Source organism: Poecilia formosa, unplaced genomic scaffold (genome assembly GCF_000485575.1).
Source record: "Poecilia formosa unplaced genomic scaffold, Poecilia_formosa-5.1.2 Scaffold172, whole genome shotgun sequence".
Taxonomy (NCBI): domain Eukaryota; kingdom Metazoa; phylum Chordata; class Actinopteri; order Cyprinodontiformes; family Poeciliidae; genus Poecilia; species Poecilia formosa.
In genome coordinates, this window is record NW_006800111.1 from 179,579 (window position 1) to 195,589 (window position 16,011).

General features: G+C 39.2%; 1 protein-coding gene across 1 annotated transcript; it reads right to left on the bottom strand.

Annotated features, from left to right (window-relative positions):
- Positions 1-1,293: 1,293 nt before the first annotated feature.
- On the bottom strand, positions 1,294-14,494 carry klhl20 (kelch-like family member 20). Its single transcript, XM_007565073.2, has 14 exons — positions 14,386-14,494; positions 12,672-12,726; positions 9,525-9,782; positions 9,285-9,393; positions 8,826-9,032; positions 7,659-7,817; positions 7,311-7,405; positions 6,596-6,711; positions 6,261-6,444; positions 5,996-6,139; positions 5,644-5,777; positions 5,264-5,472; positions 5,062-5,168; positions 1,294-3,899 (listed from the first exon to the last, which is right to left on the bottom strand). The coding sequence occupies exons 2-14, from the start codon at positions 12,692-12,694 to the stop codon at positions 3,815-3,817; spliced, it is 1,830 nt and encodes a 609-aa protein (XP_007565135.1). The 5' UTR covers positions 12,695-12,726; positions 14,386-14,494; the 3' UTR covers positions 1,294-3,814.
- Positions 14,495-16,011: the final 1,517 nt, after the last annotated feature.

A 16,011-nucleotide genomic window follows, 5' to 3' on the forward strand; every position in this document is an offset into this window, starting at 1 on the left:
CGTCACCTCGCCGTCCCCCTCTCCATACGTCACCTCGCCGTCCCCCTCTCCATACGTCACTGCCGCCTCTTGATTTCCAATATAAGACATAGGCCTACCCCGAAAGTAAGACATAGTGGGACTTTTGGGGATAAAAATAAAGTAAGACACTGTCTTACTTTCGGGGAAACACGGTATATATACGCTTAATGTCAACTGATCATCTCTATCTGGGAATACGTTTGCAATCCTAAGTAGGGTTCTTAAGAAGTCAATTAGCTGAACTGGGTAATGCTAAACCACCCAACAATCTGATACGAGAGAATGTCCATTAGTGCATGCAGGTTAAATTGTGTCGCTTTAGATTGATTTCTATTACTTGATTATTGTTGTAGTGTTTAAGTATTAGTTGTGTAAATGCAGTAGCGTGTATGTAAGTAGCTGTGATGATCATCTCACTCAATGCTTTTTTGGCACATCCAAAAAAAAAAAAAGAAGAAAAAAAAAAGCATCATCTTCCTACACCAACGAAATGCAAGGTATTTAAAATACAAGCCGATGGGGGCGTAGCAATGATGATCGCGCTTCTGGTGACGAGACGAAGCTGGTTAACGACTCTGTAAGTCAACCCTGTCTAATCACTGGGTTACTTTAAAAACCAGCCAGTTTAGCCAGTCATCTGACTAGGATTTACACTGGTGCTAGCATTTCCCTTCATCTTCTTGTTTATGTCTAATTTTCTTCTCTCTGGTTTTACATGCCTGTGTTCTTGTGATTGTTTTACTCTATCTTGTACAACACTTCTTGATTATGTTTGAAAAAAAAAAGATCTTTAATAAATAAATTCTTTAACCAAAAATAAATAAATATTCTAGCCGGTGGTGAAATACTGAAAATGCTTATTCATTTTCTGTCATTCAGACTCTTCATGTTTTCATAAAAACATATCCTTGTTGGTTTGTGATTAAAAAAAAAATGGCAAAGAAATGAACAAAGCCAGAGAAGAAGCAACAGTTTAGAGGGCGTGATGCACTCTGGGCTCGTATACATCTGATGAATAACATTTTCTCTCAGAGGCAAGCTTTTAAATTCTTAAACGTGATTAACAGAGTAATCTTTTAACCGGCACAAACTATGACAAGTCTTTGATTCAGGTACACAAGTATTAGTTCTGCAGAAATCTAATCACAATGACATCTTGGTGAAAGTAAGACGTAATCATCGACACAGTTAAGAAATGAAGAAGCTTCATGTTACTGAAAAAAAAAATGTAAAAGAAAAAAGGAATTTAAAAAGTAATGAGAAAAGATTTCAGACAGTGAGAATAGAGCAGTTTATTAGCCTGTGGTAAATAATCGCTGTAGAGAAAAGAACTGAATAGTAAGTGGATTGCCCAGGATAAAAGCAGAGACATTTACAAAGTTTTAAATAGAACAGTTTCTTTTTTTGTGAGGCAATCACAGTTATTTAGACAGCATTTTGTTTTGTTAAGCAACTGACAGCATGAAATATATGTCACAACAAATATACACGTATGGCATGCTGCAGAGCCCATCTTCAATGTCGGCTTAAAAAAAACCACCAAGAAGACAAAAAGGCAGGAAGTGTTTCGATTCAAAAGTTCAAGTGAGCTTTCAACAGCATAAACGGCTGGGGGGTTTATGCTGAACACCTGCTGGAAGGCCAACTCCACACATGTCAACAAACTGCTGGATATTCACATACATTCAGATTAGGTCCTTCTCGCACAGAAAATTGTGTTTAAAAATAACTACACCTGCCTGCATCCGTTCCAGCCGCGCGCGCGTGCGTGCGTGCGTGTGTGTGTGTGCGCGCGCGCGCGCTGCTTTAGCGGAACAGAGAGCAGATGAACTGTGTGTAACAGAGCAAATCCCAGCAAGAGTTTCTCATAAATGATTCCAGCTCTAAAAATCCTGAAATGTCTCATTTTCTAATTTAAACTTTTGATTATATTAAGTTCCTCTTTGAAATGGAAGCCTACCCCCAGCTCTCCACAAAACAAGTTTTAAAAGCAAAAAGATTCAAACTGGAATACAGTCACAGTGCAATGCATGTATCCAAACCGCTTTCCACGTCTACGCTTTCTTACACCGAGCTGAGATCAGCCACTCCTTTTGATTTAGTGTAACATACTTTTTCTCCAGTAGGTGGCGCCACTGTTAGCGGCAACTTCAGTTAAAAAAAAAAAAAACGACAACAAAGCAAGGAGCAGACCATGGTTTTGTGCCATAAAAATCGTATGGTTGTTAAACCAATATCAGAACCTTTAGTGCTACTTTATTCATCACTTTTACAGAAACTCGTTTTTACTGCGTTTAGAGCAGATGTTTTGAGCACAGACTTAAAAATAATGCAACACAAGTTTCCGGATAATGGAAATGGGAACATTATGAATCTAAATGGAGATGGATAATGGCGTGCCTGAATGAGTCTACGGTAACCCAGATGACCCAAAAGAAGGGAGAACAATGGCGTCATTTCTTAAAATGATCCACGTTGGTTAGATTTTTCACGCTAAGCTGAATTCTAAGCACTAAATTTTTTTTTTTTTTCCCCCTCTGGCAACTTTAAAGTTGCACATGTTTTACCTTATTACCACACTGAAGAGGAAGAATCAATTCTGACACTACAGACTTGTTCTTCAGTCCTACTGTTTTCCCCAGAACAAAACTATTCAGCGAACTATTCGCCTACTGAATCAGGCGATACAATCCTTCATTAAGTTTTCTTTCAGTCCTACGTCAAATGTAAATTATTCAACAGCGGAAATTGCTTGTTTTTATTTGCTAAAGATAATAGTTTTTTTTTTTATCTGTTTTGGGGTTTTTTTAGGTTTAAAAACAAAAACCATCAGCATTTTAAGGTAAACTCATTTCGACTTTGATGGAAAAGTGTCTGCTTACTTATGGAGGTAAATTCAAACATTTGTCATCTGGGACAGATGAGTTGTGTGGAAGGTACTTAAACTTAATGTTCATGTTAAATCACAGTTATTATGCCTTTAAGATTCAGGCCTGGTTTCTTTTCGTTCACCAACTACACCGTTTTAACTTGACTCTAAAAATGTTAACAGTTACAGTCCCATTTACATCGACTTGCCTGTTACATCCAACTGTACAGGCCTGTAACAATTTATCATATTAAGTTTCAATCCAGCAAAAACGTGGCATAAGCTGTGAAGCCACAGCTGAGATGTAAGTTTAAAAACTACAACAGACCGAGACAAAGCACAGATTCGTTCCTGACGGTCGGTGTGCACCGTTGTCTCTTGAAGACAATATTCTGGTGGCTGCCGATTTGGGGGGGGAAAAAAAAAAAAAAAAAAAGTCACTTTAGGTGGCCGAGGTTCTTACAAACTTCGTCTAGTGAACCAGTTCTTTCTGACATCCTTGCTCCTCTGAAACTGGCAGATCAGATTATGTCCCTCCGGTAGCAGTGACGTGCGTGGCGCCCTCAGTCTGCCGCACACGCCGATTCAAATCCAGGCCACGAGGCTTGGACGACGAAAACTCCTTACGCTTCCGTCCGAACTGGAAGCTTAGTGAGGTTCTGTAAACTTTGCTCCCTCTGCAGTTTTCAATGAGCATGGTTGATCAGAGGAATAATAATAAAAAAATAAAAAACAGCCAGGATGAACTTAATGACCTCTGAGTGACGCTCGGGGATGAACCGGAGCTCAAGATGCCCACTCCCACGTTTCTCTTATCCTTGTCTCTTTTAGAGGCACGAGAGCTGCTTGAAGATCCATCGAGACGTCATGAGAAGTGAAAGTATGCGAGACGAGCGACGCATGAAGGGGGTGCGGGGGGTGCCGTTACCATATGTGAGATTCACAGTGAGTCATTTTGATGACGCCCACTCCTCCACCTAGCCGGCGGTAGTTCATTCCACCGTACAACCTGGAGAAAAAGTAAGAGTGTACAAACACCAAGCTGACGGAATCAAGTCACATAAGATACGATGATGTCAGGTGAATAAAAAAATTTGATAAAATACAGTGTCTTGCAAAAGTAACCTTGATTTTCTTTTTACGTTTTAAATGCTGGAGGCTTTAATGCATTTAATTCAAGATAGTTTTACAAAGTAGCACATAGTTGAATAGATAGGCCTCATTTACTCTGGTTAACCGATAAAATTGAGATAATCAAATTTCTTCCAGAAGGCTCTTAGTTAGGAAACCAGGTTTAAAGCAGGGTTACGTTAATGAACAAAATCTCAAGCATTGAACATCTGACTGAGCATGGCCTACGACATAGCCTGGAGTTTTGCACACCAGCAGATCTACCAAACATGTATTTGCACACCTAGACTCACAGACATGGGGAAAGGGAGTGGAGAACCTGCAGCGATTTACAGCTCAGGTAGAAGAATCTGTTACTCCGACCACAATCAGTCATTGTGTGCTGTACAAATAAACTTGATTGCTTGATGGACATAACAAATATGGCAAAGTCTTGTGGCTTTACGGCACACCGGTAAAATGCATTTTGTGGAAAAGCAAAATTGCACATCACCCAAACCACATCATCCCCACAGAGTTAGAAGGTGGGGGCAGCGTCATGCTACATTAAATTCTGTTCTTCAGCAGAAATCAGGAAGTGGATCAGTTTCATAGATACCTGTAATGATGTTGCTGTATCTCCTAATCAGCCCATCAACAATCACAATAACTTTTAGCCACAACAATATATAGAGATTTTTTTTTTTGTCTACTAGGAATTATCTTTACTCAATCTGCAACTTTAGATCAGCAGGTGCTTTAGATGACGAGGCAGGAAGCTGCATTCAGATAAATCATCATAGGTGTGAGCTGCATAGAAAGTTTTATAAAACCTCCATGTCATTGTTTGATTCTCCAAACAGTCTCCTTCTGCCTACAAAGGCTTCCATGTAAACTCTAATTTAGAAAGAAACACTACTTTAGAACTCCACATCAGTCAGATGAGATTTAAATTAAAACTCAAAACAAATAAAAAGACATTTAAACAACTAATCCAATATACATTTTTGACAAACCTACTAATTGCTCCTCATTTTAAAGATGAAATCAAAAGGACTTACCTCCATGTGTTGGCGTCCGGGTCGTATACTTCTATAGTTTTTAAATATGTTGTCCCATCGAAGCCTCCTACCGCCATCAGCTGACCATTCACGACTGCCAAGCCCACCTGCAGACACACACATTTACAGCTTTGTGTCACACAACAACAACCCAAAGTCATTCAGTGTTTATTCATTTAGCGTTTTAACCTCAGATACAGACCCCGCTACGTCTGGACGTCATAGCGACAACAGGCGACCACTGGTTGGTCCTGGGGTTGTATCTCTCTGCGCTGCTCAGCTCCGTGGTGTCGTCCCTGCCCCCGACAGAGTAGATCATGTCCTGGTAGACCGCGCATCCGAGGTGCTTCCGTCTCGTTCCCATGGGAGACACCGTGTGCCAGCGGTTTTCTTGAGGGTTATAGCGCTCCACTGACGGCAGAAAAAATGGACGGAAATAAAACGGTATTGTTTCAGACGGCAGAAACAACATCATTTGGAGCTATAGGTTTTAGCAGTCTGGAAAAAGAGGTTTTTATCTAAATTTATTCCTGCTGAAGTTGTTGAAAGAGGTTTTTATTGCCCTTTTACGAGGTAAAGTACCCGTGTTTAAAGGCGATGTCCCATCAGACCCTCCGACAGCATAAAGAAATCCTCCCAGCACAGCGACAGCTACACCAAGCCGCCTGGTGCTCATTGAGGCCACACGAGTCCACTTGTTTTCCTTTGGATCATACCTAGAAGGAAGTTATGTTAAGATACAGTTAATCAACTACACAGGAACTTATTTCCGGCAAAATAAGAGATAAAGCAAAGTCAGTTTCAATTATTGCTTCCAATTCTCATTAGGAATGTCTGTTTACAGGCAGGGATTGAGAACAACTACAAAATTAAATATTTAATAAAGTGTAAAAAAAAAAGGTAGACTGAGCTCAATTTATGCACAAGGACAAACCTTTCAACAATGTTGAGACAAGACACTCCATCCTGTCCTCCGACAGCATACAGGAATCCACCCAGTACAGCAACACCCACGCTGGTTCGACAAGTGCTGGTGGGGGCGACGTCGCTGCTCCACTGGTTGGTTTTAGGATCGTATCTGCACAGGTGGAAATCAAGCGCTGCTTTAAAGAGATTTTCATTCCTTCCTTCACCAACCTAAACGGCAGTATTTTGGGTGATCGGCTTGTAAAGGGAACCTGAGCCGTTGTGGCACCAACCTCTCCACAGAGTTGAGATACGAAGAGCCGTCGTGACCGCCCACCGCGTACAACAAGTCGTCGAGGACGCTGACGCCGACTCCACATCGCCGTTTGCTCATGGAGGCCACCATGCGCCACTCGTTAGTCTGCGGGTCGTAGCGCTCCACGCTGGAAATGGCGTCTCCGCTGCACCAGCCGCCAACTGCAGAACAGAACAGCATAAAAAAATTCATTTAAATTAGGACCTAAATACTAACATTTTTTAAATTTCACACATTAACAACATATGAAATACCGTGAGAGATAAACAATTGAATTTCGGGTTGTTTCTGTTTTTCTTTGCTGTTCCTGACCTGCAAAAAGAACTTCTCCGCATCGAATGGGTTTCCGAGGGCGGGTTCTGGGGCCCTGCATCAGCGGCCGTTCTTGTGGAAGCAAAAGGTAGTTTTTGGCCTCATCAACCAGGTCTCTGAAACAGTGGAGAAATTACATCATGTCTCTGTCTGTTTTATTTTCCTATAGATCAACAGGAATGTACAGTGATGTGGAAAAATGTTTGACTGCTTCCTGATTTCCTAGTTTGTTTGTTTTTTTCACAAACAAAAAACAAACAGTCTTGTTTATGACAGCATAAACACACTTCGGTGTTTCAGACCATAAAACCAATTTAAATATGAGTCCAATATGTTCCACAAGTAAGGGGAAAATTCAGTTTTTAAAATAACGTGATTATTATTATTAAGGGAGCAACAACTGCAGTCAAACTGGGGACAGAGAGGGCGGGGGGGGGGCAACCACTTTTCCACACTGGGCTACAATAATAAACATCTTCACTTAAAAACTCAATTTTGTGTTTACTTGTGTGGCTTTGACTAATATTTAAATTGGTTTGATGTTCTGAAACACTGAAGTGTGACAAACTTGCAAAAAAATAAAAAATAGGATATCAGGATGGAGGCAAACACTTTTTCACACCATTGAATATCTATGTTACAAAAACTATAATTTGTTTCAAGAAATCTTAATAAAAATTAAAAAAAAATAAATAAAAATAAAAAACACACACACCTGCACTCTTCATCACTTTTGATCAGGGGGTCTGAACCAACGGTCCCCACCAGAAACTTGGGGCTTAATAATGGCAAACGCACATGCTGCAGAACCTGCAGAGACACATTAGGGGCATCATGTGTCTCATCTGAACACCAATAAGGAAATAACGAAGCGCATATTGAAGCCTAAACGTACCAAAATGCAGACATTGTTTTGAAGCAATAAACAAAAAGAAATGCAACGAAACTACCAGATTTATCTCAGGATAAAAACCAACAATCAGACGTTTTAAATGATCCAGAACGTCCTGAATTACCACTCGCTAACCGCACGGCTTCCTGCGGCAACAATACTCCAACAAACCTGGGGCAGCTGGGGTCTGCGTTCCTGGATGCTGTATTTCACCCATGCCATTACGGCGTTGAAAACCTGCTCCTCGCTCCGCACGTTCAGCTCATCGCTGGAGATGATGTCAATCAGCTGGTTGGCAGGAAGCAGCATGAACTCCTCACTTTCCATTACCTGCAATCACACGCAGAGGAGGACTCAGTAAATCAGCTCTGATTAGTGTGAAGTTCTGAAATAATTTCACTCTTGAATTTTCCATATTCAGTTACCATTTTAGCATATTCAGTTACCATTTTAGGATTTGACATGTCATACTTTCCAAAGTGTGTAAATCCAAACAATACAGGCAGCAGTGTCTTATAGGTCCAAGGACCTAAGAAATGAACAGCAGCACCAATCATGTATCGTTATAAAATGACCAGGAGACGTGGGAGCACCACACCAGAGGCAAACCACTATTTTCTATAAATGTTCTTTTTCTGTGGACTAACTGAAATGGAAGATGGACACCTATATACAATTAAATCACTCGTCAACAGAATTAATCTCACAACAAGCCTGTCATTGTAATAATGAGAGTAGAAAAGTCAAAATAACGGTTACTGAATTAAACGTTCCACATATTTCACCGTAGACTCTAGCAAAGTCAGAGGCATGTTCTCTTCTGCTGCTTCCCTACTGGATTATTTTTGCAAAGATTCACAATGATAATTTAAAAAATACATTAAGAAAACTGGTTGAGGATCTATTTGACCAGATATATTTTACATCTGCTTGAAACAGCAGAAATAATGACGGTATATTAAAAAAAGAAGACACTGAATGCAATTTCTGCACATTTGCATCGTGACTGTTCAGCAGATAGTAAACAAAAAAAAAAAAAAAAAAAAAAGACACTGAATGCCATTTCTGCACATTTGCATTGTGACTGTTCAGCAGATAGTAAACAAAAGCATTTCCTCCTAAGTGGAACCCAGGTCTCTCTAGCTCCCATGAGCTTGTCCTCCTCTTTAAGCAGAAGGAGTGATACCTCCGTGGAGAAGATGTGCAAATCTAAATCACTACAGTAATGCGCTGCGTCTCCATTAAAAGCAATTCCCATGGCAGAGCTTAGGACAGGATCAATACGAACAACAGAAAATGTAAAAGCGCTTCTCCTCTTCTTGCATCGATGTTTTTTACCTCCTGAAAATTATGCTGTGTGAACTTGTCTGCGATTCGCAGCAGTTCCCGACAGGAGTGGGTGTCGGCGAAGGCCCTGATGCCCAGACAGTTGGATGGATCCAGCTGTCTCTTTAGAAACTCGCAGCAGGCCTCCTGGATCTCAGCCAGCTGGAGAAGACAGGCGGCAGGAAGCAGCGTCTGGACGTTCCCCTCCTCCACTGTCACCTAAAAGGCCAAACACGAATAAGGTTTACGTATTTTTTTCCCATCAAGCCGACACAGGAGATAAATCCTCATAACTCTTTTATTTAAAACGTAATTCGAACTAGCAAGAAAAGAAGCCACTTTAAAAGCGCCAGCGGATCTAAACACAGAAGAATAAATTATAAAATCTCCAGATTTTCAGCTTCCACCAGCATGAACGCGCAAGTTTTTTTGGGGTTTTTTTGTACCGTGAACAAGCGCCGTCCTTCCTACCTGTGAGGTGTAGGCAAAGTCAATGAGCAGCTCCATGGCTCGCTCATCAATGTCACGGATAACCACTTCAGTCTGCCTGCTCTCTGCCAGCTCCCCAGTAAACATCGCCCTAAGGAGACCACCGAAACACAGATTCAATACTACTGAAGCCAATCCTCAGGACCTCCGGATTTTTGACCTTTAAATTAATGGAAAACGTGCCGGGGGCAGGGGGGGAAACCGCAGAGCGCCTTCTCATACCTAAAGTACGGGCTGCAGGCGGAGAGGATCACACGATGAGCGTAAATCTTCTTGGCGCCCACCACCAGCACCACGTCGCACAGCTCCCTGTGTTTCCTCAGCAGATTGATCACTTCCAGCGTCTGCCGTGGGTGTTTGTCCGATATGTAAGGCATGCGTGCCGGCTGGGGGACCCCTTCAGGCAGCTTGTTGGGGTCCCCCAGGGTGCAGCGGCTGGTGATGTCCATTCCAGTGGCGTCCTGACGTGCGCTGGTGGCCCTTTGATTTAAAGATTAAAGAAAAATAAAGGAACACATTTGAAAGGAGAAAGAAGAAAAGCAAAATTACAACTTGGCATCCTAATTAATTAGTTTTGTTTTGCAAAGGACTTTTTCATGTGTGTAACCTGGCAGATCAGGAATTGCACAAGCAGTCTGGCTAATTCTGTCTAACGTGGGGCAGGTTAGCAAAGAAAGATTACACATAATTATAAATGTAATGGATTTTTTTCTTCTTGGACCAATTTGAGTTTTTATTAAGATGTTTTGTCCGATTGTCTGGTTATGCATAATCTTTAATAATAATTAAAAAAAAAATCTACACCATAAATCACATAAATAACCTATTTCTGCGTAATTAAGTGACATTTTACAGCTGTTACTCAATAATGCAACATTTTGCAGCATGTATTACAGTTCTCTCAAAATTCTGAAATGGCATCATGTAAAGTCAGATGTTCTTCTGTAAACCTGAAGTAAAATTTCCACAAATTAGAAGTGACGGTTTGGGCAGATGAAAATTAAAGAGCTAAAATTAAACTGTAGCTTGGCACATTGCACTGAATATGCAAGCCATCAGGTTTGGAATGACACAACATTACCAAGCACAACTTCCATGAGCTAATAATGGAGAAAACTCTAATGGATGAAGTCCTCTAAAGCTCAGCTCACTTTGTTTTAACTGTGTATCGAATCCAATTGGATATTTTATCCTTCCCTGCTCCTAAAAGTCCCCCCGAATAGGTGTATCCGTGCTATGTTGTCTCTACTGCCGCTGCACAGACCTGGGCTAATTCTAAGTCAGCTGAACCAAATATAGTGGAGCCGCTGACCTGCACATGTAGCGGTCAGTGTAAACGTATCCACACCAGTCGGTTACCTCCGTGTGTCCCCCAGATCTTTTTAGCGCCGAGAACACACAGTCACTTTGATGCCGGGTTTCGCTTCAGATTATGTTCACAGCGCCGGTCAAAGGTCCCTGACATTTAAACACATCCATTTCAACAGATGCCGCTGCAGGCGGATCTCACTTTGCTTTACATATCTGTGCAAACCGATTCTGTTGAGCCACGGCCAGTTAAATATCGATTCAGAACGAATGTGATTAGAAAGTTTACCATGCGACGTTGGATGGGACAAATCCATTAGAGATGGGGGCAATCCTGAAACTTCAATTCAATTTGGATGCTTTCATTACGTCTTCAAAACAGAAGACACATTACAGACATAAGTTGTCGTTTACAGGCTTAGAGCACTTAGTTTTTGCTGTTAAAACAACTCACTACATTTAAAGTCTGTTGCAATAATATCTATACTCCTCGATTTGTTTTATTGAGTCACGTCATGTACCCAGAAACATCAATGTATTTTATGACAGACTGACACAAAGTAGCTGATATTTGAAAAATACAAGCAACTATCAGCTGACTAGAATAAAAATGTTAAGACAAATTTTTATTCACCACTTCATTGTTCACTTGGTTGCTTCTTTGATCAATGCTCTTTTTCTTTTTTCCTGGCTCATCAGTTTAGTTGGACAGCAAAGTTTGGACTTGTGTCTTATGACTCTTTCCAATTCCAAATGATGGACTGACCACTGCTGTCAGTCCATCATTTGGACTGACAGATGGTTAAACCTGTTTTTTGGAGCTAAATCCTGCTTTACTCTTCTTCATAAGTTTATCCCTGACCTGTCAGATGTGCCCTTTCGTCTTTACCAACATTCTCTCTCAATTTTCTGGGGCCTTCAGAGAGCAGCTGTGCTCTCTGAGTTCACCGAGTTCAAATTACACACAAGTGGATGTAATATAATATGTTAAGGTGACTGTAAATTCTTACTTTTCTATCCGAGTTTTATTTCTACTTCAATATTATGATCACCTTTACAATTCGACATTTGTGCTTTGTGTTGGTCTATCAAACAAGACTCACAGTATGTTGAAGCTAGTGAACGTAAAGTGAAGAGATGTAAAATAAATAAATAAATAAATTTTAAAAAGTTGCAGAGACGAAAGCAATTTTGCAAGGAACTGTACCTACACTCAGTCCTAATCATCCTAAATAAAACAGATCTCCAGAAATACATCTATAACTTTAAAACTATTGACATTGTGGTACTCCACCCCCTCTTGCCAATTCACGTCTGTTGCCTCTTAAACCTCATGCACACGTGGTAATCCAACAAGTTCTTTTTCCAGTCATGGTGATGGCAATAGTTTATTCATAGCATGTGGGTGTGTGTAGCCACATTCCTGTTCTAACTCAACCCTCAACCGAGTCAATAAGGCTGAACGATATTAGGAAGAAAAAAAAAAAATGAGACGTGAGATAACGTTGGTGACTGTTGGGATAGCGGCGATACGACTTGCAGTAAATAAGGAATTAAAAAGGTTTTACTGTCTTCCTGCTAGCAAACAGATCTCAATAAATGAGCCTTTCAGACAGACGAGTCGTCTAGGCTGACGTCTGCTGTTTCGCATTGAAACAACTTAGTTGTACTTTTTTAACGATGCGTATTAAACTACTTGTGTCATTGACTATATTCCAGGCATCGTTATATGTAGCAAATATTTATGGAAGTTCTTCACTGTAATGTGCACTGCATACACTGTTATCACAATAGCGCAATGTGGAGACAAAAATCTATGTTTTTTGTTTCATTCCAGAATGTAAAGCCATTAACTTTTCCCCCCATAAATCAATTATGGCTAATATGTTGATGTCTGAATCAGTACCGAGAAGCTATTTAAAACTGTCAGAACTATGTTGGAGAGAGCAACGATGATTTAAATCTTAATTATCAAACTGCATCAATACAGTCAAGTGGTCTTCAGACAACGCTCTAGAGTCCAGAGGCAACAGAAAAATAATTATGCACATTTACACCTACCTGCGCATTGGCTTTGTGTCCATGCACTGAAGAACAATATCTGATTCACGTCACCCTGTAAAGACAGCAGAGCAAATCACAATCTGTTGTTCATCAAGGCTCAACATTTTTGCTAAAACTTAAATGCAAATAGTTTCTGCATTTATATTTTTTCTTGAAAACACACGTCATCTTTTAAATTCTTTTTTCACAACCCTGAAGAGCAGGCCTTTGGAACATAACGCTATCAAACTCATCTCTGTTTGAAAGAAACCTTCCCGACTGCGCTCGCCATTCTGTTGAGCACATTTTGTCGTTATGACACGTCATGTTCAGCATCAAAATCCTCCCTTACAGTTCTGCTCTTGCATCAAAACAATACAGTTCTAGTCAACATCAGCAGCAGACACACAAAGTCCAGTCAGACATGGACTTCATTGAAATAGAAAGCCCCAAAAAACTTTACAATATTTATTAACTGCGACGTTAACCAATAACAAGGCAGTCTGAAGCGTTGATATTTAGCTACGATATAATGTTTTGTCCATAAACTACCATAACGCAGTGCAGTAACCATCTTAAAAATGGCGTGCAAATTTAAAGCTACAGCAGACTGACAAATGAAAGACCCAATTTGGATGAGTGTTTATTAAGGATGTTGTCTATAGCTGAAAGTATTTCGAAGTATGGCATCAAGAACAGCAGGAGATTTGTGAATTTCTGAATATTATAGAAAATTGTCTTTTTTCAACCACAACTAAGGTGTTGTAGCCTCATAAAAACAAAGGGGGAAGAATAAATGATTAAATTGTCAACACAGACAACAACATAGACATTAATCTTTTCATTTCACCCACCTTTGTGTTTTAAAATCACTTACAAAATGTGCCATAGTTTAAAATTCTGTTATAATGTATCAAGGTACGTTAGGGGACATTTCTAAAAAATCAATTATATCTGAATTTAAGCAATGTTTGCATTGTGTACGTTTATGAAATAACAAATGCAGTTCATAAACTCTGCATTTATGTGTAATAGTTTTGATTGTTCTCTGTTTTGTATGTTTATCTCTCCTAGGACCACAAAGGAAAACAAGTCTGTCGGATTTAGCGCATCTATTACCTCATTGTAGAAATTTTACTGAGCAAGCCCCCTTAGAAATAAGATGGGGAGAGGGATGTACATAAAAAAAACGCCCAGTAATATGAAATGTACTTTTTTTTTTTTTTTTTTTTTACCGACGTAGCTAAGCTAACACAGGTTAACTATTAGTTTATCTAAAATCCGCAAAACAGAAAGCTATTAATGAAATATCGGTCATTTTCAGACTGCACAAAATATTACTGTATAAATATGGTTTGGGTAACTATCTAAAGCCAATGTTTCTTATAGAAAACTAGAATAAACGAAGCAACACTTGCTGACTGACGTTGATTAACTCCCCCAGTATTTGGGAGAAGCAGGAGCTAGCGTTATAAAAAGCACTTCCCCGGTACATGTTGTCACTGTACAAGAGGCAACTTATTACAGCGAGATGGTTTGATTGCTATTGGAGCAGACCTTTACGGTTAGCTTACAAGTTCATACATATGTGGCCGTTCACGCCTTAGCTATAGATTAGGACAAAACCTCACTGAATAAACTGTGTGCCAAGGTTTGTATAAGCTATTTGTACACGACGTAACGAAAAAATAAAATCACAATACGCTACTGAGTATTTTAAGAGCGGACTTACCTTATATTTCCATCCCAATGACTGAGAGAGAAGTAGCTTTGGAAGCTAGTGTTTACAGTTCTCAACTGCTGATACCCACTGAAGCTTTTCCTCCTTGTGAACTGCGCATGCCAAGTGATAAAACCCCGCTTCCGGATATGTTTTCAAAATAAAACTAAGAGATTACGTAATCTTTTCCGCGCATCAGAAAACGGTATCAGCGAAAACAAAACATTCACGACGGAATATGGAGGAATGAGGTACATATATCTTACAATAAAATGTGGTCATAAAGCATTTGTTTTTATATAAAGATGTGGACATTTCCTTTAAGATAGAAACTTGAGTACTCAGATTCATTTTTTTTTACTCTCACCATCCACCAGAGGGCGCTGATTTCCGTGAAATGTCTTTACACGGAGTGTTGTAATTTTTATTTTTCTCTCAAGAACCTATGGTCTCTCCAGGTTGTTTATTTTTTTATTCAAAGAGAAAGAAGAGATGCGGAGTTACACAAATAAGTCTCACAGACGATTGAATACAGGGAAAAGAAAGGTTTGTGTTACATTAAAATAAAAAATACTTTGATTTCCCAAGCCCTTTTGTCTTCCTTATTCTTTTTTATCTACATGATTGACAGTGGGCTCCTGTTGAGTTTTCGTTATCCACATTCAGAAAGAAAACAGTGTTGCTAAAACATCGGTCAAACGTTTACTTTGTTTACTGTATATTTCGGGGAATTTTATTGACCAAAACAAAGTGATACAAAAATGTGAAGTGAGAACATATATATATGGATACAAGTTTTCAAAGTTTCAAAGGTCTGTTCATCTATGAAAAACTGCCATTAGCTTATATCAAGATTTGTCCTAAACCCCCAAGGTCTCAATTTTTTAAAAAGATTTTCTGTCTGTTTACCTGTATCTTTACCTGTTCTATAAAATATACAAATCAATTTATTACATTTTAATATTTACTAATTTATTCTGTCTTATAAAATCACATCAGTTCCATGTGTTTAATATATTGGATTTAATCAACTAAATAGGTTATAGGCACTTTTAATATACAAACATAAAAAAGTCTTTAATAAAACAGCATGAATTCTGTTTACATGAACATTTAGTGCTTCTTTTAAACATTGTAAAAATATTTTTTGTTCGTAAAATGAGATATGTAGTCAAATGGATGTTATGTCCACCCACTTATTACTATAAAGCTTTGATCATTCTATCTGCCTTGCAAGTGCAATCACAGTGAAAGATCTGATTTTACATTTTTCAGTAGATTTTCCAGTGTTAAGGTATTTATTCAAACCACAACAGTGCTTTGTTTTGGTATTACATGCATGCAAGATTTGCTGTATATTGAGTCATTTTTATCAGACCAACACTTGATATCTTAGCCACAATTTTTATCATGGGATTCAACCAAGTATAACATGTATGAATATTCAGTAAGTATTTCTGAAACAAAATTAATCTTTAATAAATTAATATTTACTTTATCATTTAGCAAGTACTCGAGTTTACAAAGTTGTTCATTGGCTGGATTGGAGCAACAGAGACAATTTGTGCCTTTTTAGTGCAAATACATTAATTTCACAGCTGCATTCTCAGGGGAATTTAATTTATAAAAACTGATTTG